This window comes from Watersipora subatra, chromosome 7, assembly GCF_963576615.1.
Source record: "Watersipora subatra chromosome 7, tzWatSuba1.1, whole genome shotgun sequence".
Taxonomy (NCBI): domain Eukaryota; kingdom Metazoa; phylum Bryozoa; class Gymnolaemata; order Cheilostomatida; family Watersiporidae; genus Watersipora; species Watersipora subatra.
This window is the reverse complement of record NC_088714.1, coordinates 10,248,333-10,276,308: the sequence shown is the minus strand read 5'-3', so window position 1 is coordinate 10,276,308 and position 27,976 is coordinate 10,248,333. Positions and strand designations below refer to the sequence as shown.

At 35.7% G+C, this 27,976-nt stretch overlaps 1 protein-coding gene across 1 annotated transcript in view; it reads left to right on the top strand.

Annotated features, from left to right (window-relative positions):
* Positions 1-11,599: 11,599 nt before the first annotated feature.
* Positions 11,600-27,976, top strand: part of LOC137400411 (receptor-type tyrosine-protein phosphatase alpha-like) — a gene marked incomplete at its 3' end in the record, with an annotated part of 50,872 nt that continues 34,495 nt past the window's right edge. The window contains exons 1-9 of the mRNA XM_068086741.1: positions 11,600-11,687; positions 12,000-12,082; positions 19,984-20,109; positions 20,695-20,846; positions 22,087-22,222; positions 22,581-22,715; positions 25,370-25,476; positions 26,597-26,651; positions 27,852-27,974. Coding sequence (XP_067942842.1) covers positions 11,600-11,687; positions 12,000-12,082; positions 19,984-20,109; positions 20,695-20,846; positions 22,087-22,222; positions 22,581-22,715; positions 25,370-25,476; positions 26,597-26,651; positions 27,852-27,974 — 1,005 coding nt within the window. The remainder of the gene's footprint in view (positions 11,688-11,999; positions 12,083-19,983; positions 20,110-20,694; positions 20,847-22,086; positions 22,223-22,580; positions 22,716-25,369; positions 25,477-26,596; positions 26,652-27,851; positions 27,975-27,976) is intronic.

Below are 27,976 nucleotides of genomic sequence, written 5' to 3'. Positions count from 1 at the left end.
GGGGTAGAATAATTACCTGCGATATCATAGTGAGTTGGATTTTCATTTAATGCCAATAACACCAAAGCTATGCTAATCTGTCATGCATTATCTACAATTTTTGTGTTACACATTTAATGGATTGGTTGAACACACATATTCTGAACTCGTGGAACACAAGGAGAATTGTTATATTTGGCATGTACACTTACTACAGTAGAGAGTGTATTAGTTTTATGACTTTATTATATAAAGATCGAGATTATTTTGATGATCAGCAATTATTGTTTTTCAATAATTGTTTTGGTAGATAATCTATTCCCATTTGGAGAGCCATCGCCAAATGCTCAGAAAAGGTTGTGTGCATACCGTAATCTTGTGTTTTGGTTTATGCCGCAAAACTTGTTTGCAAGTCTGCAAACTCTTCTTCATCATCCGTTGGTGGGAAAAGAGCCCGAATCTGAGACACCAAGCAGGCAGGTAGAGGCCGTCACTGACCGCAACGAATTTGCGGCATAAGCCAAAACACAAGCTTGCGGTATGCACACAACCTTTGTAACAACATCCGTTGTAATGGACCTCACTCTCAGGCCGTGGGAAATTAGATCGGACCGGCATCGCTTGAAACTTTCCAGCTCTATGGCGTTAGAGCTGGTGGTCTCCGTTGACTGCAAAGTAAAAAAGTTACGACCAACAATCCCTTTCACATTATTTGAATGAATTATTTAGCTAGATCAGCAACTTCATGTTTATGTATTAATAACTACTAAAAAATTTCGGTTTTTGTCAGGCTGTGAAGTAAAAACTGTCAAAGTTTTACCTTGACAAGATGGCTGCTGACTATTAAACCGCAGCTCTGATCCATCATAGTGTAGGCCCCGTATAGTGCGCAATGCCCCTGACTATCACATCTACTGTCACCTGCCAAATCAAGCTCCCAATCAATTGCTGCCATCAATCTCTCGTTATGCAGGATGTACTGCCCAGCAATACACTGTAAAATATTGTAAAACTTCATTATACAAGATTAATTTGTATCATTATCATTAGTCTAAGAATGTAGAATCCTCTTCCCTCTTTTTGTGTTATATTATTATGAAGAATCAAAGTTTCAAATTATAATATATTTCGCTTGAAGGATGACATATTTTCATTTCAAGAAAAAATTGTTTCTAAATGTCGTTATTCAATTAGTGTGCCTAGCTTTTACTCACATTTTCCAAGTTTATGGGTAAATATTAACACTCACACCATGTAAGTAATATTTTTGTTGGTAGAGGCAAATGCTGTGGCTTGGTATTGCGATGTTCAGGAGCGACAGAAAACGGAGGTTCTGCATAAGGCATCCGCCAGAAAAGAGTGATGCAGCTGCCAGCAGGGGGTTGATGACGTGAGCTCTGTTCACCTTGGCAGTTGTTTCCCAAGTGTACGATTGGTGACAGGAGGCACATGTAACCTTGAACTCTACCCATCCGCCTTCTCGCACCATCGTGAATGAGCAGGGGAGGGCGCAGGCGTGACTGTGAAATAGTCGCTGGAGTGCTGTCACACTTACTATTATTTTCTCCTCTTTGAAGGAGGATTCGGGTCTGAAGTCACAACCCAATAGTTGACTTACAAAAAGATTTGTACAACATCATTTCCTGTTATTATATCATATTTGCTTGATCAGAAAAAGAATAAATATATAGCCATGCAATCATGACACAGATTTTACAAAACCTTATCAGAATCCATGATATTGTAAACATAAAAATGTGAGTAATAACTCTATGGATATTTTTTAAATTTTGTCAAGTGTGGTTAAGTTCAGCTCTATCTTACAAGTAATTGGAGAGTGTTTGACGCTGGCCAACATAGCGCTCAAACTCTTCCCAGTCTTCAGTGGTTGGCACAAACTCTTCATCATCTAATACTAATAATAATCATCTAATAATACTAATATACTATTAACGATGATACCAGAAAATGACAATAACTAATTTATATAACATATCTATAAGTGAGTGGGGTTAAGAAATTTGGCGAAATTAATCGTGAAATTTATAACATTGTTTTATCAATTATAGATTAATATATTACATTTTACAGATAGATATGCAGTATGAACTAGTTTTGTTATTATAATAAGAATAATACACGTAATTAAAAAGATAAAATACTAATAATATCATATTACAAATAAATGACATTAATATTGTAATATTAAATATAGATTAATACAGTAGTATTAGGAGAATACTAGAAAATAACCCGAGTTACTACTACTAATACAAGGGGTTCATAAAATAAATTACTCACGTGCTTTGGTGGCATGTGGAGTATGCAAACAGGTTAGAAAACATGTCGTCTTTGAAATGGCGAAAACAAAGGTAAGAGTAAGCAGGCGAATAAATAAAGTTTGTCACATCCCGCTTCACCCAGTTGCTCCACACCCGGTGAAGGTCTGGTCTTTTCTCTGCTCTTGGCTAAGAAAAAAAGTGCTTCTCAGCTTGCCAGCTGCACAAACATGATGTGGCGCAGTAGAGATTATGACGAATTGAAATTAACAAGTTTAATACGAAAAAGCGTATCTGTTATTTGCGATAGATCAAACTTGAGCTGAAACTAACATTATCTGATCATGTGACTTACAATTCCCGCCATATGGCGCGAACACCTTATACAACACTTTTCGACCATCATAGCGGATCAAAAGGCTCATCATTTTTATCAGAGGATGATATGCAATCGTTCAAGTTAAGTTTAAAAAATTAAACATATTTTTATGCTATGTTTTGAGATATCAGTGTTCAAAGTTGCAGCATTACGATGCTGATAAAATTGACGCGTAAGAACAATAGACATGGTTTTTATCGCAAGCGTGAAGCATATTTGTGAAAATAGTTCGACGAATAAGGATGCATGAAAGTGTAAACATAAACCATCTCCCACACATACATCACATTTTAGCCGTTTTGGAAAACGAATTCAAACTAGGGCGGTCTTGTGTCGCTGCGGTTTTCTGTTCATTTTTGAGCTTTTTAGAGCTTTTAATCACATTCCCACATATTTGGCACCTACTACACAACAGAGTAAGACATGGCAAATCTTTTGAAACCAAATAACTGTAATGTAAATTTTGTTGCAAGTCAACCTTTAAATTTCACAGAAACAGAGACACACATGTTTTAGATAAAACCCTTATATACACAATATGGCTAAGAAGCTTGTATAAAGCCCAGAATATTTTGTTAATAACAAAACAATAAATTCATTCATAACTTGTAAGCATCACCAAAAATGTATATCTGGCTTTTTCGTTTACCTAGAAAGCTAGTCATGCAACATTTACTTCATGCATTGATTTTTCATGCTTCAAATGGAATGCACTCATGCAATAACAATATTATTTGTATAATTTATAATATAATAATATTCCTCAATATTATAAGACAGAAACATAATTTACAACTTGCTCTACAGTTGTTACCTCAGAGGTCGCATGTTCAACAATCACTTTAAGTAAAAAAAAATTTGTTATGCTAGAAGAGTTAAGCCTATTAAGAAATCAGAAACAGCGCAATGAGAACCGGTACAATCGGTAGGTTTAGGTAATTAATAAATAAAGTAATAGAATAAATAAATAGGTAAGTATCTCATCGTATAGTATCTCATCTGTCGTATGAGCAATGTATCGTTGGCAACAGCAATGTATTTAAAATATACCGGGAGGTGCTTAATACCTACTGGGAGGAGCTTAACATGGTATCAGCAATGCTAATCCAACAGTGGTGAGTGTTTCTTTGATGTTGAATAGTAGTCTCACCGAGAATGCCTTCTCACGAGTTTTGCAAAGTGCAACGGTGTCGAATCCATTCGGATTTAACCGTTTCTACGATTGGTTAGTGGAAGAAACTTTGAATCTATTTGAAACATGGAAACTGAGTCATAGTCTGGTTGTAGATCATCCTTTGGTGAAACAAGAAGGTGTCATCATTGATAACCCTCGCTCCAGATATGTTAAGATTCAGTTTCAAAAGTGGACAAACATCAAAAAGGAAAAGCCTTGGATATACAACACTCTTCCAAAGTTTTTTAACAGTTTGAGGTGAGCAAATAATTGTCTCAATAACAATCAATTACATTAGTTTGATAAGCATGCAGTATATGATCAACTCTAACTAGTCTAACGTGTGCATAGTTAAACTATAAATTATAGTTTAACTAGCTGTGCTACCCGGCATTGCCCGGGTAATAAAAAATTCTTTCTTTGGACAGAAAATTGATTTGTATTTAAAACATAACAACGTTTGCTATTTTAACTTTCAAGCTGCATATCATGAGAAAAGTGTAATTGAAATAAATTAGGAAAGAAAATAAAAACAACTGTAAAGGTTTTCAAATTTTCAAGCTTCATGCAAGTCAAAAAACTTTGAAAAAAATAAAACGACTATAAAAAATATTACAATAAAAAATTATTTGGTAATGATCAAATTAATACAAACTGAGAAAACAAAATAAAAGCATTGAATATGTAGAATTAATAATAACAATTCTTGCATAGAAATGTGTGTGTATAAAAAAGGTTTCTGTTCCACCAGAAGCTATTCATCAAAACTTTGAATGAGACAATACTGGCACTTCTCGATACTGGTACAACTGTAAAAATGAAATATTGTACAGATTTTGTCTGACCGAACAGAGAGATAATGTCGAGGCTCTTTTCACAGAGCTGATATAATTGTCTGCCTAAAAAGAATTGGCCTTGACCCCAGATAAAGCAATTGAACTTTACGAAAAACATTTTTTAATAGGGGCATCGTAACCTGCGGCCGCATTGGTTAAATAATCGGCGTGCGCTATAGCTATAGCCGGAATGACAAACAGAGCCACACACATACATGTACTTTGAGAAATATAAACATATAGATGTTGAACTACAAATAAGTCTCTCTAAAAAATGTGTTCGCATACCAGTTGTCATCATTTAATTATAGCTATACCCTCAGCATAGATGGACATAGCCCCATCAATTCTTCATCAGAGAATACTACCTCAGTTGTTTTTCACTGGCCAAAAAAACAGATAGCAGGTAAATTTGGCAGGTTTGAGATATCCTGTTGGACAGATGCAGGCGTGTGTCCAGGGCCTGTCACAATTGGGAGAGTTGAAAAAGGTGAAGGATGCACAGGTGAGAAGTTTTATGTATATATCTTCATCATAGCTGTAGAGATGCAAGTATGCTAGTAAAACTAAAGATCTTGGTAATTCTCTGACATGATTGATTTGAAATCCTGTCAGAAAATAGCACTTTTACTCCACCAACTTTGTAGTCTTATTTTATATAAATCTAATAAATTTTAGATCCAGAACAGGTTGAAATGCTAGCCAATCAAGAAATATCTGGTCCTGAAGAGACAGGGAATGGTAAAAGAGTGTACAACTACACCATCAGTTGGAAGGTAAATGTATTTAGTTAAAAATAAGACTGCTACTGACAGCGCATAAAAGATGACCTATTTTTAGTTACTTATCAACTGCTATTTTCCTGGTGTGCTATTAAATTGTATATTTGCTATATATTGTATATTGTTATATATTTTATTATTTTGTCAATAAAAAGGTGATGTATTTATAAAAGGACACTTTTATGTACTTATGTTCTTGTAAGTACTGAACTACATTTGCAATTGTTGAATATTGTATTTTTTATGTTGACAACCTTTATTTCCATTTCAATAATGCTAGTAAAAGATTTGCACCCTCAAAGACACTTGCTAAGCCCAAGCTTTTACGAAAAGCTTTACATTTTTACAAAACCTTTATTCCTACATTTGAGGATATTTTATCATGGATGGTATGCATTTATTCCTATAATTGTGGCTATTTTATCATGAGTGCGATGCAACTATTTCTATAATTGTAGCTAATTTATTATGGATGCAATGAAAGTATTCCTAAATGAGTGGCTGTGACAAAATCATAATAAATTTTTCAGAAACCCAGGATTAATTGTGATTCTCTCCACTCTACACAATCATACATTTACAAAATCAACAATGGAACAGAGATGTACACTAACATAACTCAAGTTTCTATTCCTGTGGCTGCTGGTACAGAGACAACATTTGAAATTAAAGCACAAAATGTAGTCAACCTTATTTCGAAGGCTACTGTCATAAAAATAAAGAGTCTTTCAGCAGGTAAGAATAGCTATAGCTGCTATTATACAAAGTTACCTGCATGCAAGGACACATCCGCTTGTTTTATGCCCAATGAAGTATTTTTCTAAAGTCATTTTTATAAAAGCTTTATCATGTTTTATTAGAGCTGCCTTGACCAAAAATAGCTTGACGATAACATTTCCAACAATATCAACCCAAATTAGGATCATATCCACTAGTAAACACATCGCTATGTATGCATTTAAATACAAGTGTAACGTTTCATTGATAACTAACTATTTCAGCTCCGAGTCAGCCAGAGAATGCCCAACTTGTAACCTCAACAAAAGGAGGATGTGTGACTTTTACTTGGGAGGAGCCAGCGTATTCAAATGGAGAAATAATAGGCTATCAGGTAAGAATTGTGAAAGGACTAATGGATCATTGGCAAGATTTTTAACTTGCACTCAAAATATTTTTTCACTCACAGACAAGGTGTACTGGTAACTCTACATGGAGCCTGGTAAGTAAGTGTAAATCGAAAGAGATTTGTGGATATCCAGGATATAAACTGATTAACTGTACAGTGAGAGCTAATACCAAAGCATCAAGCAATGGAGATGAAGCTAATTCTGGACCTGCACGCACTCCTTTCGAAGGTAATTTCTCTTGGCTTAGTATTTGCTGTTCCTTAATTAAAAAATAAAATCTTTTGAAAAAATATTGTTATATCTATGTATTTCACTTGGTTAGAAAAACAATTGTAAAATGAAACGCAACAATGTATAATGTTCTGTACTACTCGGTACTTTACCAAGTAATTTTTATGAATAATAAAGTATGTAGAACTATATTTAGTACATTAACATACTAATTATTGATATTGATTATTGATATTAGGCATATGTTTATGAATATTATGGGCATGTATTCTAGTAGCATGTATACTACTAGCATGTATACTACAAACATGTGTACTACTAGCATGTATGCTACTAGCATTTATACTACTAGCATGTATACTACTAACATGTGTACTACTAGCATGGATACTACTAGCATGTATTCTACTAGCATGTAAGCTACTAGCATGTATACTACTAACATGTGTACTACTAGCATGTATGATACTAGCATTTATACTAGTAGCATGTATACTACTAACATGTGTACTTCTAGCATGTATACCACTAGCATTTATACTAATAGCATGTATTCTACTAGAGTGCATAATACTAAAATGTATACTACTAAAGTGTGTACTACTAGCATGTATACTACTAACATGTGTACTACTAGCATGTATACTACTAACATGTATACTACTAGCATGTGTACTACTAGAGTGCATAATACTAAAATGTATACTACTAAAGTGTGTACTACTAGCATCTATGCTACTAATCGCCAGCCTCTCTCAGACTACATGTTTACATATTTTTTGCCTCATTTTGTTATACAATATCTTCTGATAAAGAGCAGTAGGTTTTATGTAATTGCTTATTACATTTTATGAATGCAGGTAGATTGGTATCCTTTTTGATGGCTTTATCGTTACACTCCTTCATGATTACAAGCATTCTTAACTTATTTAGTGATTGAACAAACTGCACTGAAAAAGTTATCCTCTACCTTTTCAACAGTCACTATTAGGATTCAACCCGCAAAGCTCAGTGTTGAGATCAAGTAAGGCAATTTATACATTTTATTTTTGATAATAATACCTACGTTTTGATTTGGAGTAGAAAACTTTGGTGTTACATTGATTACTGGTTTACCTACTGAATAACAAGCCTTACATATTTAATTAATGTTTTGTCATGTTATTGCAGGAAAATTTAGCTTGGAGAATACTGTAAATGTAAGACTTCACTTATAATAAATTATTTGAGCAGTAATAAACAGGTTATTTACCCATCAAGGTAATATGATAGAGTGTTGATGAGATCTGATATTCTAGCTGCTCCTCTTCATTTTTCTCATAAATTTTGTGATTGTGTATTAGTGGATTCATTGCATACAAACAATCAAATTGAAGCATGTTTTTAACATATGATAACATGCATTCTGTATTTTATTGTAATGAAAGTCTAGTTTGTGTTACAAATATATTAGATCTACAGCAATACAATAAGAACTCTAGTAAAGACAAGTGTTTCCAAGTCAACTTGAGTTTTCTCCGTACAATATTGTTTAGGAGTTTTAATGTCATTGTAGGAGTTACCTTATAAAGGTAGTGAAAACAGGAGGACGAGAAGCGAGAGACTTACATGTATCTACCAGGTTATGTAAAAACAATTCCAACTGTCACATAGCTGGAGAAATAAATTCGTCTCTTGTTGGAACAGAAGGAATAAAGTTTACGGTTGGAAATGGTAGCTGGGTGGGCAGCTATTATAATGTCAAGTTAGAAATTGATAACAACTATGAAATTGGACAGGCAGTCACATATGTAGTTGATGTAAGTTGTAATAAAGGCCTTAAAACATTACATAGTAAAACTAAAAGATCACTAGCACTAAAAGATTGTATCACCTTAATGCAACTGTCTAACTTGTGTCACAGTAGTTTTCATCTTTAATTCCATCTTTGTTTGATATGATTTGTAATTTTATTCTGGATATCCAAAAGGTTTTCATATTTAAAAGTTTGCTGCACAGTTAAGACATATTTGCAGTCTGATCAGGATGTACTGTACAGTGTCTCGGATACATAGTCTATTGTGTCTTACCACTAGCTCAAGGCTGTTTCCAAGGTTACAATGACAATACAGACAAACAAAACTTTGTCTGTAGTAATACCATACTTAACTCTTGGCTGTTTCCAAGACCACAATATAATGGCTATACTTAGACTCACTATTCTGTCTACTGTCTATTATTATGATTTGTTTTGTCTGGCTTATCAGCACTGAGTTGAGATGATGTTTGCATCTCATTTACATCATTGCGTTGCTAACTGAAAAATTCTCATTGCTCTACTGTCTCTTGGTTTTGTTGTTCTAATTCTAAAACTTTTTCGATTCCCCTATGACCTCTTAGAATCAATATTTTTTATCTCATTTCTCAAACTGTTATAATTTTAACAATTAGATTATTTCAAAAACAAAAATATTTTTTTATAGTTTAAATAAAAATATTTTTTTTATAGCTGGTAGTTATAGGCTGAGTTAGGGCTCCTTAATAAGAAACTGTGTGTGTTTTAGGATAAATTGCAGGTTCAGGAGTTAGACGGAACAATAACCTTTTGCCCACATCAAGAAATTTCAACTAATACCCCAAATGGTAAAAACCTGTATACTTAATATGCAACATCGATTGTGGGCTATTAGTGATTCCCTCTTGCTGTAAAATCTGCAAGTGACCAAAATAAACTGACCTTTTTTTGCCAGGAAATGAAGGACCACTTGTTCCGGCGTTAGCTGGTAGTTTGTCAGCCCTGGTTCTGCTTGCTGTCATTGGTCTTTCCATCTTTTTCTACAAAAAAAGGTTGGTAGAATTTATAAAAGCAAATATAATTGTTTTTAGCAATCTCAGTAGTTGATAGGGGGAGTCTACAACCGCCCTACCTTCCTGCATTTACTGCTTAGATAAAGTGTTATATTGATTTTTCTGTAAAAAGGACAATTATGTCTGATATCACATTTTCTGAAAAAGTCTATTTTGTACACTGCAAGATTTATAGTGTATTTAGTATATATAGTGGATCGTATGTATACTATATACCAAATACATGCTGTAAGCATATAGCATTCAACTGATGCTGGTAGAATTAAAAGAAATAGTAAAAACAGTAAAATAAGTGGCTTGTTTGAAGGTGTTAACAGGGCAATTTTATTATTATTGATATATTCTATGTATTTATTCTACTTAGTTTTTTAATTACAGAGTAGAAAATATCAAAATATAGCAAAAATTAATACTTTATCTAAATGTGTTTTGTTTTTGCAGGCGAGCGAATCTTTTAAAAAAGAATGATGCCGGAGGAGAAATCACTCTCAGTCCAGTTTCATCCTTGGAAACATCAGAAGTGTTATGCAAGAAAAAAAATGTTTTAGCACCTAAAAAAGGTTTAGAGCTTAAAACAGTTCTGAAACTGTTCATCATATTTATTGAAATGCATGTTTCATATTTTAAAAACTCATTTAGAATGCCTTAATTTTAAAAGTAAAATTTCTGCTTGACTTGGTCGCAGATATGCATGCATTAAAGAAGTGATTTAAGTCTCAAAGTGCAACTGATTAGACCAAAAATAGTTGTAACACTGGCAATGCAAATCTGAAAAAAAAACTCATGGTATCCTTAATTAGTATTCTTTAGCTGAAGCACTAACATGTTTGTTTATCATAAGTGTTTTGGAGCATTATGAGAGAATATTTATCTTATGTAAGTTCAATTGGCCATGTGATATCTATGTGTGTCATTAGTAATTAGCAAATGTTTTTGACAGCTTTATCGAGCAAGAATTCTACCAAACCTGTCAAAGGAAATCCTTCACCATCTGGTGTAGAGAGCAAAAGAAGTAGTGGAAACTATGGTGTGTATAAAAATCTGGGAGATGATTCAGTGTGGACAATTCCAATGGAACATCTTGAAGAGTTCATTACTAGCCAAAGCCGATCTATAGACGTTCAGTTTGAGGTAACCCAGTTCTTCTTTTAGATTTATATAGTATAATATTGATGAGACAGATTATCTATTGTGAAATTACTTACAGAAATAGCTGCATTTTGTGCCTGCTATCTATATTATTTAACTGTTTGGAACACAAAAATATACACAATGTACACAGCAATTTTTTGTAGCGTAGTAGCAATTCAAGTTTTATCTTTAAGATTGTTGCCCAAATTTTTGAATGAAAGCGGCAGCATAGTACACATGATTTGTTAAACTTTTCCTCTGTTTTAAAAGTGAAAACCTCATTTATAAACACTTTTGTATACTTGTATGTTTTTGAAGAAAATATGCGCAACAATTTATTTCAACAATGCATTAATTTGAACTTTGTATTTGAAATCATTGTAAGAGACACACATCCAACAGTGTGCACTGTGATCTGTATGCCTTCAGTTTTTTCAATATATTCTTTGGTATGCCTATTTGGACTGATCAATTGTCACTGTACTCTTGTTCTATAGAGTCGGCTGTTTAAAGTCAATTGCTCGTGTCTTTCATAAGCGATGGTTTTTCATATAATGTAGCAAGAAATTATTTTCCTGCTTTGCTGTAGACCATGTCTGTGTCCACTCTGGCAAGCTGCATGATCCATTTCTTGACAGTGTTTTTACATTCCCATTTATTGCCTTCTGAGAGTGTTAATTTGGTTTAGAATAGAATTATTAGTTTGACATCGAATGTCTCATTTCTCTTCCCAATTTTGTCAAGTTGAGTGAGTCTGTAGTCTTTTCCTCTCCGGTATATTTAAACAGCTATGACAAATCATAATGAATTTGCGTATTAATTTGGAGCTTTTAGATGTTGGAGGCTCTGCCCAAACCAGTTATGGATGTGGCTCTGTTAGCAGAAAACAAAGGAAAGAGTCGTTACAAGAAACTTTATCCTGGTCAGTCTTTGAATAGTTTAAAGTAAAAAGATTGTGGTTGGAAATAAGCAGAGCAACTTATGATGATTTTAAGTTTACTTGAGAGACCTAATGCTACTTTGATTATTTAACATTTGTTTGTCAAGAGGTTTTTATGTGGATCTATAGACAAGCTAAAGTGTGTTAATTTTTAGCAAATGTCCATCATGTATGCTCAAACGTTTATTGCTTGTGGTGTAAATAGGCTATTTGTAAATCTATCACTTATTCATTTTAAAAGCAGTTGGGCTAGCTTTTATCTTCTTACCTATCTGTGAAACTTCTCTTTTTAAGCTGATAGTCACCGAGTTAAGCTGATACCTGACCACGCTTTAAGCAAGATGTCTAGTGACTACATCAATGCTTCATACATTCAGGTATGTCTACTGTTTTATAAATGTCTGAATGTGACTTTGTCAGTTTTGTCTAGTTTGAAGGTCTAGTTTTGAGGTTAAGTGCAATTTCACCAATGCGTGAATTGTTTTTTAAAAACCAAGACAAAAACTATGGTGAAGTTCAGAGAGTAGTAAGTAACTGGCACTGTCAATTGTCCTTGCCCTGTGTACCAGTTACATTGACTACAACAAGCTTTCAGCATTTAACATTACTCATTGTTCTTTTGTTTTTTTTGGAAGACAATTTTGGTACAAAGCAGAATTTTATAGTTTAAAAAAAATAACTATAGAACAACTTGTAAAACAATTATTTTGATATATTTTTAACTTTTATGCTTTATTTAGTGCTGAATATTTTTAACTCCTAATTAAAGCATTATTTATCAAGCTCACATGGTACTTTATTAAACTAGTGTTTAGGTTAATCAAGAGTAATTCAACCTATTCAAACTAAAATTGTCAGTTTTAAATGGATGATTCCTGATTAAAAGCTGGATTTTAACAATTAGCTTTTTAACATGCACCAAGATTAAAATGACAAGTTAAACAGTGTGTGCTGGCAAAGCACAAAAACTGGGGCAGCTGTCTAGCCAATTTCAGAACTGATGTGATAGCCAGGATGAGTTTCCACACAACAAGACACTCAGTCGTAGGTCAGTCAGCTCGGCCTATTGAGTTGACTAAACAAAGAATCAATGAGCCAATATGATAAAAGGGCAGAGCCTAACCAAAGGGCGCATTTATTTAAGGAGCCTAGATTAGCCAAAGTAGGCAGAGATTGCTGGCAGTATCTTGCATGTTGTTCTATTGTAATTTGTACACACTGATCACACGTATTTATAAATATTTCTAAAATCTATATACATATTACAGCTTGCACTCGGTGTCTTTACTTTTGTGAAGCAGTAAAGGAAAACCTGAGCTTTCTTTTCCCTTGGTGACAGCAGTGGACTGCGGATCACAGCTCAACCAAAGGTGGTAGACCTCCAGCTAAGGCTATGTTAGTGGCAGTAAGAAAATTGTACCGGTACCAGAATGCCTTGAGGTCAGACAGCCCTGATTACACAGAGCTGTATTGCTCTAGGGCAACTCCACTTCCCCAATTTGGCAAGCTGTCTGAAGATCAGTGTTAAGTTGAATGCCAGATGCTGTGAAAGCGCAGACATATGTACTGACCGTGTCGCTGAGATACTCAAGAAGATGATGTTGATGCCTCAGGCCCAAAGCAGGCTCAGGGCAAACATAGCTTATGAGCTGTTCTGCAACACCAAAAGTCACCATAGATCACAGCGTCACCTGCTGACAATACCGACTCCCACATTGACAAATACAATCCAAACTAGGAAGGAGTTCCTTCAGGCCAAGCTGGAGGGTTGTCAATCAGTGGATGTCAGGTATGTAGAGTAGGCCTTAGAATAGACAACTGGAGTGTTTCAGGACTAGCCTATCAGTCAGCTGGTACTACTTGTGCAGTAACTAAAAAATAAAGTTCAATAGCTGCAGTAAAAAAGTCCACCCTAGGAGGTTACCGAGAACAAACCCCTACAGCGCTGGAGGTACAAAAGCCAATGACACGTCTGTTAGGACTGCGCTAGCCAGAAGCCTTATCACCAAGAAATGAGCAAAATATGCAACAATATGGCCAACTACTGGTTGCACAAAAGCCCCTCGACCAATCTCACTCGGCCAAAAGAAACTTTGCTGGTGCTATGTTGGAAGTATGCTTTAAAGGCAAGGCCATTACGCCATGTCACCAGATAGAAACGTTTTGTCAGGAGTAGCTATACGCAGAAAAGCCTGATGACTATTATAGAACTCAGCTAGAAAAAAGTCTAAATGATCTGAAGTCCCTGCTTGAAGCAGTTAGGCTATACCACGCAATGATGGGACAAGTCAAGCAACTGGTATGGTTGCTGACAAGCTACCAGGGTACATTCAGCAATGGCGATGAAGATGTAGAACAGATCTCCAAGATGGAGCATTGTATCCCACTGAAGAAGGAGACCTGACGCATTCGTCAACGTCTCTATTATTTGCGACCAAAAAGGAGACTAAAGCCAAGCATAAAGTTCAAGAGCTGCTGAGCAAAAACTTATCAAGCTGTTTAGAAGGGCCAGGAGCACTATGGTGGTGTTGGCCCAAAAGAAAGAAGCAAGTGGCGGTACTAAGTTGAATACCCGCTGCTGATATGCATATCTTCTTCTCCAAATCGATGACAGCTTTTATGCATTGTTTGACAGCAAGTACTTCAGTTCACTGAACCTGGTCAAAAGCTACTGGCAAGTACCCTTAAACATCAACGCACAAAAGAAGCTGGCCTTTGCTGCCAGTTCAGCTTTTTGGAGGTGCAAGGTTTTTCCCTCGGGTCTTACTTCTAAGCCGACTACTTTTTTGAGACTAATGGAATGTGTGATACACAACTTGCATTAAAATACATTGCTTCTCTACTTGGATAACATGGTCATTACCCTAAATTTACACTCACCTGCAGCGGTTGTATGAAGTGTTCCAGCACCTAAAAACAGTTGAGACAAAGCTAAAGCCATATGGTTTGCACTAAAGGTACCTCTACTAATCTAGGAAAAATACAGCGGTTTGAAAATGACTAGCCCCAAAGGCTCAGAGAGTTGGAAGGTGAACTGAGTATGGTTTGCGACTATTCTCAGTATATACTCAGCTTTACTACCACAGCACAGTTTTTGCATCAACTGAATGAAAAAGGCAAAAAGTGCATTTAAAGCAAGGGAGAGCAGACAGTTTTTGAGAAGCTGAAAAACATCTGTTCTTGGTTTTTGTACTGGGCTATCAAGAACCGAGCCGATTGTATATCCTGGATGCGGATGCAAGCAGCTGCAGAGTGAATTCTGTGCTATCACAAATACAAGAAGAGAGAGGTCTGAGAGAGTGATGGCTTTCTTTAGCAAGATCCTGACTCTTGCAGAGAGAAACTGCTGTGTAAACTAAAGGGAGCTGCTTGCTTTTCTAGCTTAACTTGTAGAGTCAGCCTTTCTTGCTGAGTACAGATCACGCTTCTCACAAATGGCTCTGCCGGCGGTGATAGCACTTGAACTAGGTGGCCAAGGCGCTAAAGATCTTATCCAAATTTTCATCGTGATGAAATACTGAGCCAAACTTTGCCACAAGAATGCTGACAAGTTTTAGCTGACAGACCTGTGAACACTGCCGACAGTGCAAGCTCATCGAGCTGTGAGATGGAAGAAAGACTAAAAAAAACTTGCTATAGATTGCCACCTCTATGTTGAAGAGACTCAACAGCTCAACAGTTGTTTCAAAAGTCAGCAAGACTACGCGCAATACGGTCAGTTATATGGGTTAGTTCACAGCCATGGCAGCCGGCCCAGACTAACCGAGGCCACCCGGGAACCTGTTGACACTTTTCAGTGATGATTCGAGGAGATGCCGCCAAAGAGCTGTCACGGATGCAAACTGCTGGCTAGGGACCGGTGGCCACCATACACCATGCTAACGCTAGATCAAAGAAACCAACACAGAATCAGCTGGAGGTGGGAGGCAAGGACTAGGACAGCTACATGAAATTAATTCAATTCTTGAGCTATGACTGAATATATTCCTGAAAGTCTAGACATCCCCCAGCTGATCAAGAGCTGTGAGGTCTGCTAAGCGGCACCAAAACAGCCAGCAGTAGGCATAGACTATTGTGAACCCTCTATGGCAGAAGGTGGCCTTAGACCTGGTCGGACCGATGCCGGAAACACCCAAAACAAACAAGTAGATTTTGATGCACATGGACTGCTTCACAACATGACAAGATTCCCTAGCTTTTCCAGAAGCCACGGCTCAGTGGTGGCAAGTGGGGTATTCTGCTACACTGGCCGGTTGGAGCAAATTCACACTGACCAGGGAGCAGAGTTCGAGAGTCAGCTAATGACTGAGGTTTGCCAACTCTAGCAAATAGGGAAAACTCACATTACGCTTACGCTCTACCACTCACTAGCCAATGTAAAAGGCAATTGAGAGACTTTGTGTAAGCTCCACTGATGATTTCAGCATCAAGAAGATTGAGACAGAGTGCTCCCTAAACTAATTAAAGAGTACCGAGGTACACTTCATTTGGTCACAGGAGAGCAGTCAAATTTGTAAATGCTTCAGACAGGAGCTGCAACTGCCTGATTAGCTAGTGTTCAGCTCAACACTCACAGAGGCCCAACCTTCTTACAATTACGTTGTAAAGATGCTGAGGACGCCGAAAAAGTGTGGTCAACTTTGTGAGAAAACAAATGGCCATGTGGCAAAAGAACCAAAAAGAAGCTTTGCTGCATTCACCAGGAGCTTTGGTCATGAATGAACACAGTAGAAGAGGAGACAGCCTGAACCTCTGGGCCAAATTTCTGAGATCGTAACAGATCATTATGGCTTGGCCAAACCATGCTTGCTTGATAGAAGGCTAAGTTCAGTCTTTTTTGCAGAGCGAGAGTCGTTTGAAACCCTTCAATATTTGCCAGAAAAGCTTGGTAGAGCACCAACTACAATGAAACTTCAACCCTTATATAAAAAGGGCCAAGAAGCAGAAGGTTTAAGTAGATGTGTTGGCCAAGTTAGATATGGCAAAAAATAGGGCTGAGGTTACCATAGCCTGAAGTTTAGCCAAGAATTTGAGGCCCGGCTGAAAGAGCCGTTAAGGCAGCTGTGAGGACAGAAGTGCAAACTCCGGCTAAATTCAAGTGCAAAAGATGGCTCGGATCACTCGGTAGGCAAATCGGTATGGAGAATGGGTGTCGCTATCTGCAGTGGCAGTCAATCTGTAAAGCCCCCAATGTAGAAAAACAGGAACTGAGAAAAGGCGGCAATCTCAAAGGATTAATGGAAAAAGGCCATTGGTTTCTTCCGCTTACAGTGAGCAAGTTCTTTTCTGGAGATACAGCAATCTCTACACCACAGCCACAGCTACCGATCTATCTTCTGACAAACCTGCTAACATGACTGAGAAGACTGAGCAGACTCATTTCCCAAGAGTGCTGACAGCCCACAAGCCCCTCTACAACCTGAAAGGGGAGAAAGCTTACCAGTTGCTGGATAACCGCCATCACTAGAGTCTGCTATTCATCTATACGGCCAGCTTGATCCAGACCTTAAGACGGACACAAGTGTTATCTAGCCTTTGCTAAGTCTGAGGTACAACAACCAGAGTTAGGAGTGTGACAACACCAGCTCTGGTCTCAACAACTCTTGCCTTCCAGTGCTGAGTAGAAAGCCCCCAGAGCTTGTAATAGAGAAGAGTGTGGTGGCAAAGTGCAGAGACTTTGGCCAACTGCCTAGCCAATCGCGGAACCGAAGTTATAGCCAAGTCAAGTCTCGACACAGTGGGAAACTCAGCGGTAGGTGAGTCAGTTCGGCCTACCGAGTTGACTATGCAAAGGAACAATGGGAAGATGCAATCTAGGAGCAGAGCCTAGCAAATGAGCAAATCTATATAAGGAACTCAGATAAGCTAAGGAAGGTAGAGATTGTTGGTAGTCTCTTACATGTTGTGTTGTAATGCGCGTACATTGATTACATGTACATGTATTTATAAATACCTTTGTAATATATAAACATCGTATAGCTCGCACTCATCGGCTTCAATCTTGAGGAGATTGAAGAGAACCAGGAGTTTCTTTTGCAAGTAAAATTATTATAACCTTTGTCATATTAATTTGTTTGAGATAATAGTTCAATCAATTGAATGTGTTGTTCTAAGAGTATTCATTTTGAGTTTTAAAATTAAGGCGCAATACCTTTTAGTGTGCTTTTGACAATGAGTTGCTTTTCATAAGATTCTTTCAAATAAAAATCAAATTAATAAAACTTGACTTGGCTGATGTGAAACTAATGTAGCTACTCATACTCGATCGATCATACATGGGAACATCTCAGTTAGCCATAATATTAATTAAAAGGGTAAAAGATTCACTTCCAAATTTCTAACACTGGCCCAAAGTGAGCAACGGTTGTGTCTAACATAAGATATCTCAAAATAGCTGTGGTCAGCCTGCTTGAGCCTTCAATATATGTCATGATAATCATAACATATACTGAAAGCATAGGACATAAATGACTTATGTCATAGTACATTTACCACTTCACTATTTTATAGGGTTATGAGAATGAGATCACGTATATCGCTGCACAAGGTAACAGCAATTGTGTTGTGCTAATTATGAGGTACTCTAGCTGCTAAACTAGCAATAACACCTGTAACTATTATCATGCGTGTCAAGCTAAGTTTCTCATCAGAATGACTTTTGTATTTCTAGCTATCTTTAAAGCAGACATACTTGGTACCATAGATCATATGCTCTTAGCTGTAGTTTTGTAGCAGTGTACTTGTAGGAGTTGTGCCTGCAAATGGATACCATTTTGCAGGCACAATAGGTGGCCGCTGAAAATAAAGGTAGTAAATAGCCATTACTGATTATACTGTTATCTTGTTTGACTTACATATTTACTCATAGGTTTCATAATGCTCTTATAGAAACACATCAATTACAGATTACCAAGTCAATGGCTCCATTACCTACGACTGCTTTTAAAAATTAGGAAAGAAGTATGAGTTTGGATACTTCTGATAACAGTTAAATGGAGGAAGTTGATTAGTGGATGTGGTAGAACTATTAACCCATAAAATTATTTTGGTAATGTTTATCAATGTATGTGTAGTTAGAAGTTTTCATCCTTAAGCTGCTAGGCTAACCTAAAGGGTGAAGAACAAATATTGATCAAATAACTTATATGCATTTGTTTCTAAAGATTTTAGGGTTAATTTTGTTGCCATTTGACGCACCTGCTCTAAAATATACATGATCCACAAGCTTCATTCATGTTATATCAGAACGTCAGTGACTAGGTTGCATATTTAAATAATAAAGTTATTTTAAACTAAACTCATGAAGGTTGGCTATGTTTATGAAATTTTTGTCAATTTCCTGAGCTTCAAAGTTTGTTCAATCTAAACTTCAAAATTTAATTATCTTGAACCATCATATTTTAATAAAATAAATTTATTCTCAATCATAGAAATTTAGAGCTTTGGCTACTATTGGTAGTTTCAAGATATGAATGTTGAATAAGATTCAGTATTTCAACTGTTGCAGGACCCACTGAGACAACTGTAGATGATTTCTGGCTTATGATCTGGCAGCAAAAGATCAGAGTGATAGTCATGGTGACAGGTGCCATAGAACATGGAAGGGTAGGACTTACAACGCTGATACTAGTATTTGTTGCATGCGTGGAGGGTTTATTTCATTATTAGCATATGGTGTAAACCAATTGGATGTAGTTGTAGGCAATCGCGGCACATTGCAGCGTGTGTGTGATCTAATAAAAATGGACCATGTAAATGTTTTGCTTCAGTAGTATGATTATGGGAATGCTTACACTATCAATTTGGGAATTTTCAACAGTTGCATAATGTTCAAAACAAATTTAAAATTTTTATTACTCAAGGCATTGGATGAACAATGTATCATCCTGCAAAATCCAAAATCATCAGCAAAGGGCAGAAAATTAAAATCTATAATTATTTTTTAAATAAAGCATTACTATCGCAAAACATTGCTTCGGTTATTATAAATAGATTTAAAATGACCTAATCAGAGCATGAAAACAAAAGTTTACAAATTAAAAGACTTGATAAGATATTCTGAGATTATCCCGAGGTTTAATTCAAGAAATAGTAAGAGGTCTGTTATCTTTACATAAATTCTACAAGTTTTTACCATAAGTTTAGCGTGCCGTATAAAAGAATAAAAAGAATTGGTGACATGCACATGTATATACTGTATAGAGTGTATATAAATTATATAAATCTAAGCTTACAAATTTGCATAAATTGTAAATATTATTTCTTAAATATATTCCAGGTAAAGTGTGTACAATATTGGCCCGAGGACCCAGGAGATGTGATGACCTTTCGAGATATAAAAGTAACACAGACTTCTCCAGAAGTTTGGCCTGATTTCACTGTCAGAACATTTCAAGTTACAAAGGTGGGAGATAAAAACTGCTCATCTCTTTGGAAATTTCTCTTTGAAGTTCAGTTCGTTTGTATATGTCCTAAAGGAATCATACTTTATACTAGAAGGATATTTTTTAAATCTTTATCAATTTTCAGCCGCAAAACAATGTGTCATAATGCCATGTTGAATGCTTTCAGTCACTTTAAAAATGCAAAAACTCCGCATTTTGCTAGCCGGATTAGCCAATAAGCTATGAGCAATGGCAGCAACGTTCAGAACAAGCAGCCAAAATCTTATGCTAATGTTTGCAGAAGAGTAATTTAATCACATAAATTGTTATATTGTTCAGCGAGGGTCTTATTATTTATGCTGCTATCATCAATTTGGAGTAAAATATATAGACTGATATTTTATCATTCAAGTTATGTTGGTTAGTCTTTAGTAGCAAGACTATAAGAGTTCGATGTTGATAGTTGATAGTTGATCATCCAACCATTCCTACATCCTGACTGCCTGTTCTGTGTACTTTACCATTTGCCTTTGCTCATTGTAATTTAGCCCACCATTGTGCGATAGTTCAATCCGAATCAGAGAAAACATGCTGTTGAGTTTTAGGATGGTCAGACTCAAAGCATCAAGCATTTCAATTACTTGACCTGGCCAGACCATGGAGTACCTAATGATATGGGTCCCTATGTGACTTTCTTCTCTAAGATCAGAGCTTTCACTTTTCGCCAGACGGATTCATTGAGGCTTGTCCACTGCAGGTGCAACTTACAGTACTTTTTAGCCTAGAGAAAACTACTACTGCCAAAAAGTCTTTTTGATTTGGAAAGGGCTTGTTAAATGTTTTTAAAATAGGGTTTGTAAGTAAAGATTAGTAAAGAGGAAACTGTATGGTAAAGTTAGTAAAGGAGAGTTAGTAAGGGAAGGTTTACGGTGGATATTTGTAAAGTGAGTCTTGTAAAGGAGAGGTTGTATAAAGGAGGTAAAAAATGAGGGCTTAGAAAAAAAGGCTTAAAATGGAGTCATAAGGGAATGGCTAGCAAACGAGGGTTTAATAGGAAGGACTCGTTATGGAAAGGTTGGAAAGACTTGGTTATAGGGAAGGGATTGGAATAAAGTTGTAAGGAGTGCTTATAAGAAAGTCAAGGTAACAAAAATGATAGTGTTCAATCAAGCATTGCAGATATTGCTATCAGTTGAATAGAATAGGTCTGTTAGTGTCTATAAATAGTATACCCATTATTCTATGTTTGGTTATTTTACTTTTGCCCTATTCCATTTACTCTACAGCTTGAAAGCTATTTTACTCATAAAAACAAAACCAGATCAGAGTTTTTGTTGAACTAGTGCGGTTGAAATTCTATGAATGGATTTTAACTACTGTTTTTTTCTGGACTGTTAACCACATCTTTATATAAGCCACACGTGCTTTATTTAAAAAAATGATAATAAAACAATACATAGGCCGCACATTTTGTATAGGCTGCAGAACTAAAAGTAGTGCTTTATAACACGGCAGCAACTTAGTTGGTTAAACCGGAACTGTTTCTTTAGGCACTGTTCTCTATTAACTGACGCTTTTTAACCCAGCGCCTAGCAGAACAGTACCATTAGGCATTGTTTCGTTTTTTCTTTCACCGCTAGAAATTCAAACGGAGATTTTGGTTAGCGCGATGATAGCGGTGAAAGAAAAAACCGCAGATTACCCGCAGCCTCTAAATAAGCGTCATGGCTCAAAACATCTGACAAAAGCAGCGGCTAATAGTTAGAAAAGTAAGGTATTCATACTTTTTTTGCTCTAAAACAACTATCTTGAGAATAGTCAGCTATGTGACCTGTTCTGCAATTTTGATTGTTAGCTTTTCTTTTTTTTTAGATATTTAGCCAATATCTCGATCGAGTGTATCTAATATATATGGTTAATAGAGAGACAAATACATAGATTTTTTATAAGACTTTTACCATGTTCAGCATGTCTACATTCAATGCAACTTTACACAGCGCTGGTGTGGGACGAACAGGCACCTATATTGCAATGGATACACTCCTGCGGCAGGTGGCAGCAGAGAAGGTGATAAACGCTTTCAGCTTTGTTAAAGAAATGAGAGCTCGACGTCCATGCATGATTCAGACAGTGGTAGGTGACTAATACTTGATCGAGAAATGATATTGTTGTTGCTATGTTAAACTCGATGTTGAAGCACCTAATAGAAACTGTAAAAGCCTATTCTCAAGTGGCCTATTCAATAGAGGTCTAAGCAGCTAAAGAGCTATTATTTTGTCCTGTGCTAAAGCAACAAAATAAATTTCACTCATGAAACTCTAGCCAGTTGAATAACCAGCTTTAAACTCAGTTTCACGAGAAGATAACTGTGAGTAAGATTAAGAGAACACCAAATCCGTTTTATTGTTTTGAAGCTATCGTGGCAAAATGTAAAAGTAACCATAACGCCATCGATGGTGTGCTTCACATGAAGTCATACAAATCATTGTAGGACCAGTATCATTTCTTATATAAGGCAGTGGTTGAGTTCCTGATTACTTCTCAATTTGTCTGCCCAGCCGCTGACCTTGAAAGTAAATTGACTAGCCGAAAACCAGGACAAGATGCCATTGCTGAAGAGTTTCTGGTAAGTGATAATATGCGTAATAAGAAGAATTTCTGAGTTTTAGGGTATAAGCCGAGCTTTAGGGGAAAAGCCAAGATTTAGGAGATAAACCAAGCTTAAGGTAAGGTGAGTTATTTTTGCTCAGACACCATCAGTGACTACTGTTTGACATACGTGAAGCGGCAAGTTGGAAATTTGGATTGGTGATATTGCGAGATAATCATGCTGTACCCTACATTGTGTATGATGCTTTTAGTCACGCGATAATTATATGGTACACAATGATAATGATAATAATAGTGTAATGTTGTATATTAATAGGGTACACAATAATAATAATAATAGTATAATGTTATATAATAATAGGGTACACAATAATAATGATAATAATAGTATAATGATATATAATAATAGGGTACACAATAATAATGATAGTAATAGCATAATGCTATATAACAATAGGATACACAATAATAATGATAATAATAGTATAATGTTATATAATAATAGGGTACACAATAATAGTGATAATAATAGTATAATGATATATAATAATAAGGTACACAATAATAATGATAATATTAATAATAATAATACAATGTCATATAATAGTAATAATAAGAGACACAATTCCTTTGCTAATGGATGTTCTCCTAACTCCAAAAGGTTAAATTAAATTATTAAATTTTTCAATAACCTTTATACTTCCTGCTTATCAACTCCTTGTCACACAACTAGCTCATGACTGAATAACAGATGAGAAGTATTCAACACTTTTAGCATGACATACTTTATCTAATACATGGGTTAAGGCAAGCCCCTTACCACCCTATATTCAGGTTGTTTTCATGTGGTAGCTAGCCTTAGCCTGAAGGGTAGATTGTATGTATGACCACAAGTTAAGGCTAAACACCTACCACCCTATACTCAAGTTGTTTCATGTGGCAGCTAGCCTTATCCTGAAGTTTGAGCGTACGTATGACCAGAAGTTAAGTCTAGCCACCGTCAAAAGATAATGAATGAGCCCTTGATCATTCATCCTTTATTGGGTTTATTAGTGCCATAGCGTAGTGACAGCATAAAAATGGGCTTTTATTATAATATTATATGTAAAGATTGATAATAGCAAAAGATTAATTAGAAGGTATAAATATGCAGTAGCCAATGATAACTAGATTTGGCACACTCTCTGCTTTGGCGTAAAATGAAGTACTTAGGGTTCACATAATTGCAAACTAACAAGTTTATGGCTGTCAATTTTTTAATGGATGACAATTTTAAATAAAGTTTAGGGAAAAAGTTGTTCAACCCGCCATGATTGTGTCAATTCATAAAAAAATTCCATGGAGTTACATTCTTTTCAGTTTGACTAGTTTGACAAGAGAAGGTTGCTAGCTGTTTTTATATGCCTTGATTATCCTCAAGGAACCAGTTTGAATGTTTAAACCATAGATACAGTAAACCTTACTATACCTTACTATATCTGTGGTTTAAACTACACTGAAACGGGTTATAATAGCTTATTGGACATTTGCTTATCAGCAGGTTTATTGCAGTAAATTTTCCAATTTCCAATGAATGAACATACCAAGTAGTTTAGCTAAAAAGTGCAGGCAACTCAATTTGGTTGTTTTAACGTTTATAAGGGATCAAGAAATGAAATCCTTCTCTAGTTTGACTAGGGCTTCAAAAAAGGTAACTAGCTGTTTTCAATTGCATAGATCTGTGGAGTTTCTCAATAAAAAGATTGACTGTTTTGACTTTAGTTAGAAGGAGGTATAATAACCTATTGGGCATTTGCCAAGGTGCAAATATTCAGGCTGGTTAAAAGTCGCTGACATGGTGTACAAGAATATGACATCACGCTCGCTGCTCATGAAATAAAACTGGTTTCTAATCAGTCCATTACCACACACGACCTTGAGCTAACCTTTGGTATATCATCAACTCAAGCTAGGTAACAAGGAACCTTTTTGATCTGTTATCTTCCCTTAAAGCATTTGCAAACAAAACACTTATGTAAGCCAACCAAGATTTTAGATAAACTTTATTAAGTGGCTGGGTTTTAAGAATTGTTTTAATAAATAGGCTAAATTATACTTGGTAATCTTTTTTTGGTGTTTGCTTTTGTTATAAAATTTTCTGTGCAAATAACAAGTGAGTTATCAAAAGCTCAGTTCTAAATCAAATTATTTATTTAATGGTCTGTACTATTTTCATAATAACAAAACCTGTATTAAAAAGCAATAGTTTAATTTAGAGTGGTTTGATTAAACTTTATGGTTCCAGCAATAAAGTTAAGATTTATTGACTTTTTTCCCTGAAAACAAGAGAGAATTTTTTGTATATCTCCAGATATATTAAGTTAGAATTCTACATTAAGTGATAATGTAACTGATGTTATTTGTTCTCTCTGCTGTGAAAGTCTAGTTAAATTACTCTGTTTTAGTATTTATCCTATTAACCCTATTAAATATACTTTCTTTTAGAGAGTTTTATTTCAAATTTTATGTATAGTTTTGAAACTTTAAACTATATGTACAGCCATTATAGTAAAAACAGACAACTTTTCTTACAGAATTGTTTATTGTAATAGCTAAACCATCTACGGAAATGTCTATTTAATACCAAGCTACTGATTTTGTCTTTCATAAAATCTTTCTTTTGTATCAAAGCGTATTGAAAAGAGAGTGGAAATGGCCAAGTTTGACTACAGTGTGGGAAAAGAGCCAAAAAACAGGGAGAAGAATAGATTTTCTGAAATATTGCCAGGTATTGTGTTGTGCAAAGTGCCATGAACTACTAAATGTAATGAAGTACCAAATGTTAGGTAGTATTTGGTAGTATGTAGTGGCAGGTAGTATATAGTGTTGGGTCTTATGTAATATGACGCATTATGTCATGTCAGGTATTGTCACTCACTATGATTTCTTGACTTGATGTAGTGACATGCGCTACACTAAATGATGTATGCTAACAGATGCTAATTAGTGACAAGAGATGAGTAGTGACTGGTTTTGTGTAGCACAAAGTGCTATGTAAGGACTTTGTCAAGCAGTGACACTGACATGCAGTGGCAGATACCATGCAGCACTTTGCATTTTTTGTTCTCGTTTGCTATTTGGTGCCAGGTATGCTACAGTATACTGTTGAGTGCTCTGTAATAGCTATTGTGGAGTATACTCATGCAGATACGCAAAAGGGTAGAGCACACACCTGCAATTATAATCCTGCGAAACCTAGTGAAGTGATGTCAGAGAAGAGACAGAATGAAGCTTGTTTATGATGCAGAAGCAATTAATTGGCTTTACACAACAAGAACCACTCCCATTTCTCTTTTCAACGACTTTTAATTTTTTGTAGTGGAACTACAGTGAAAACTTCTCATGCCCAAAAAAGGTCAAGCTAAACACACTTGATTTTGTAGTTGCTTTTATTTTTTTGTGTTGATTGGTTTGGAAAGCTTTGCCATTGACAGCCTGTAAGCCACGTGAAAAAACTTGACTCTGACCTCAACTCACATGTTTCTGCTTAACATGCTTTATCAGTTAGTTTGCGTAAACTGCAAGTGCAAATAAATATTGAACTTTTGTTATGAAGGGCTTAGCTTTGAAGACGATGTGAGAAGGTCTTAAAGGTGAACTTGTACAAAATGTTTGTAGATTTTATCAGACATCTGAATTTTTCTATCATTTGCGGATGTTTCTGATGTTTGGCATCATCTGACTATCAGGATATTTCAAGATTAAAATCAACAAAACTTGAGCATTTTGTTGAAACCATCAGAAAAATACATTCCAAATGACATCATTAGTTGCTACGTTTAGCATAGTTAATATTGGCTATCGTCTTCAAGTTGTAGCATTTTGCATCTCTATTCTGTGTATTGTAGCTTCACATAGCAGCTTGTACCTTGGTGATGGAGGTGCTACATACATCAATGCTGTCCTTGTTAACGTGAGTGTTTTATACAACTTTAGCAAATGTTTGTAACCACATATGTGATTGGTCAGTTGGAATAACCAAATAACATAATGATCTTTATTCCAATGCAAAATCCAACATAGCATCACGTCGCATTTAGAAATAATAAGATAAATCTTAGTTTTACGGGGAGTTATATTCACATTAAAGTGATAACTACAAACTTCCTCATTTTTTACTACACAGCAAGTATTACAGTGCTTTTAATTTTTGGCATAAATTTTATATTTGTATTATAATTGCCTTAAATGCTGCCAAGAATGACTTTTTAAACAAAACTTTCATTTCCCAATCGATTCTTTCAATAGCTTATCAAAGCCAAACACTGTTCTCCCAAATTGCTTAAAAGGTTGTTTGTTTAAGATGCCTAAGCAATCAAAACTATCTCAGCCTTAAAGTTTCTATTTCTACTAGCTGATTAACTTGCTGCTGAAGAAATACAAATTATCCTATTTATATCCCATCATGGGAGAGCACACAACTCTGATAAGTTTCAATGACTTCGATAGCATACTGCTCTCTGATTTAATTCTCTATGACTCTACTCAATAACAGTGACCTTGTAATAAGCCCAACTACTGCTACATGTATTTGTTTCGCAATGCCATAAAAAATCTTGTCTCTTCGAAGGAAATTCCACTTTTACTCTCCCGTATTACCCCTATAAAGTAACTGCTACATTCACTCAAAACTTAGAAGTCTCTGGTAAATATGGCTGTCTAAGGTCAGATGCATGAACAGGCTTATATACAATGTGGTGGGGATTAGTTTGCTTGAACTATTGTCGTAACGTTGTTAACTGTTGTTTACTGCCAATAACTGTTATTATAACTGTACTTTGACAGTCCTGCTAGTAAATGTGGAACAAACTATGCGACTAAAACTCTAAAAGTACTGAAAATCTTTCTACCACAGAAGTAGAACCTCCTGTTCCCTTGGTAGCAAAAAGTTTAAAGATACCTTTCCATATTACATGAAGCTGGTTTCTTGCTCAAATTATGTACAAGTTATAAATTAGGCTGTAATAGTCTCATTCTTCTGATTCACAGAGTTTTATAAGAAATGTCTGTATGCACAAAGGGACGCTTAGAATCAAACAAAATAATTATAACAGCAAAAACCCTTCTTTGGTCACAAATTAAAACTTCAACTACAACTACAATTACATTTTAGGCTCATAGAGAAAGGAATCATTGGATAGCTACCCAGCTGCCTCTCTCCAACACCGTGACTGACTTTTGGAAAATGGTTTTTGACCAAAATACAAATGTGATAGCTCAGCTTGAAGGAGCGCGGGT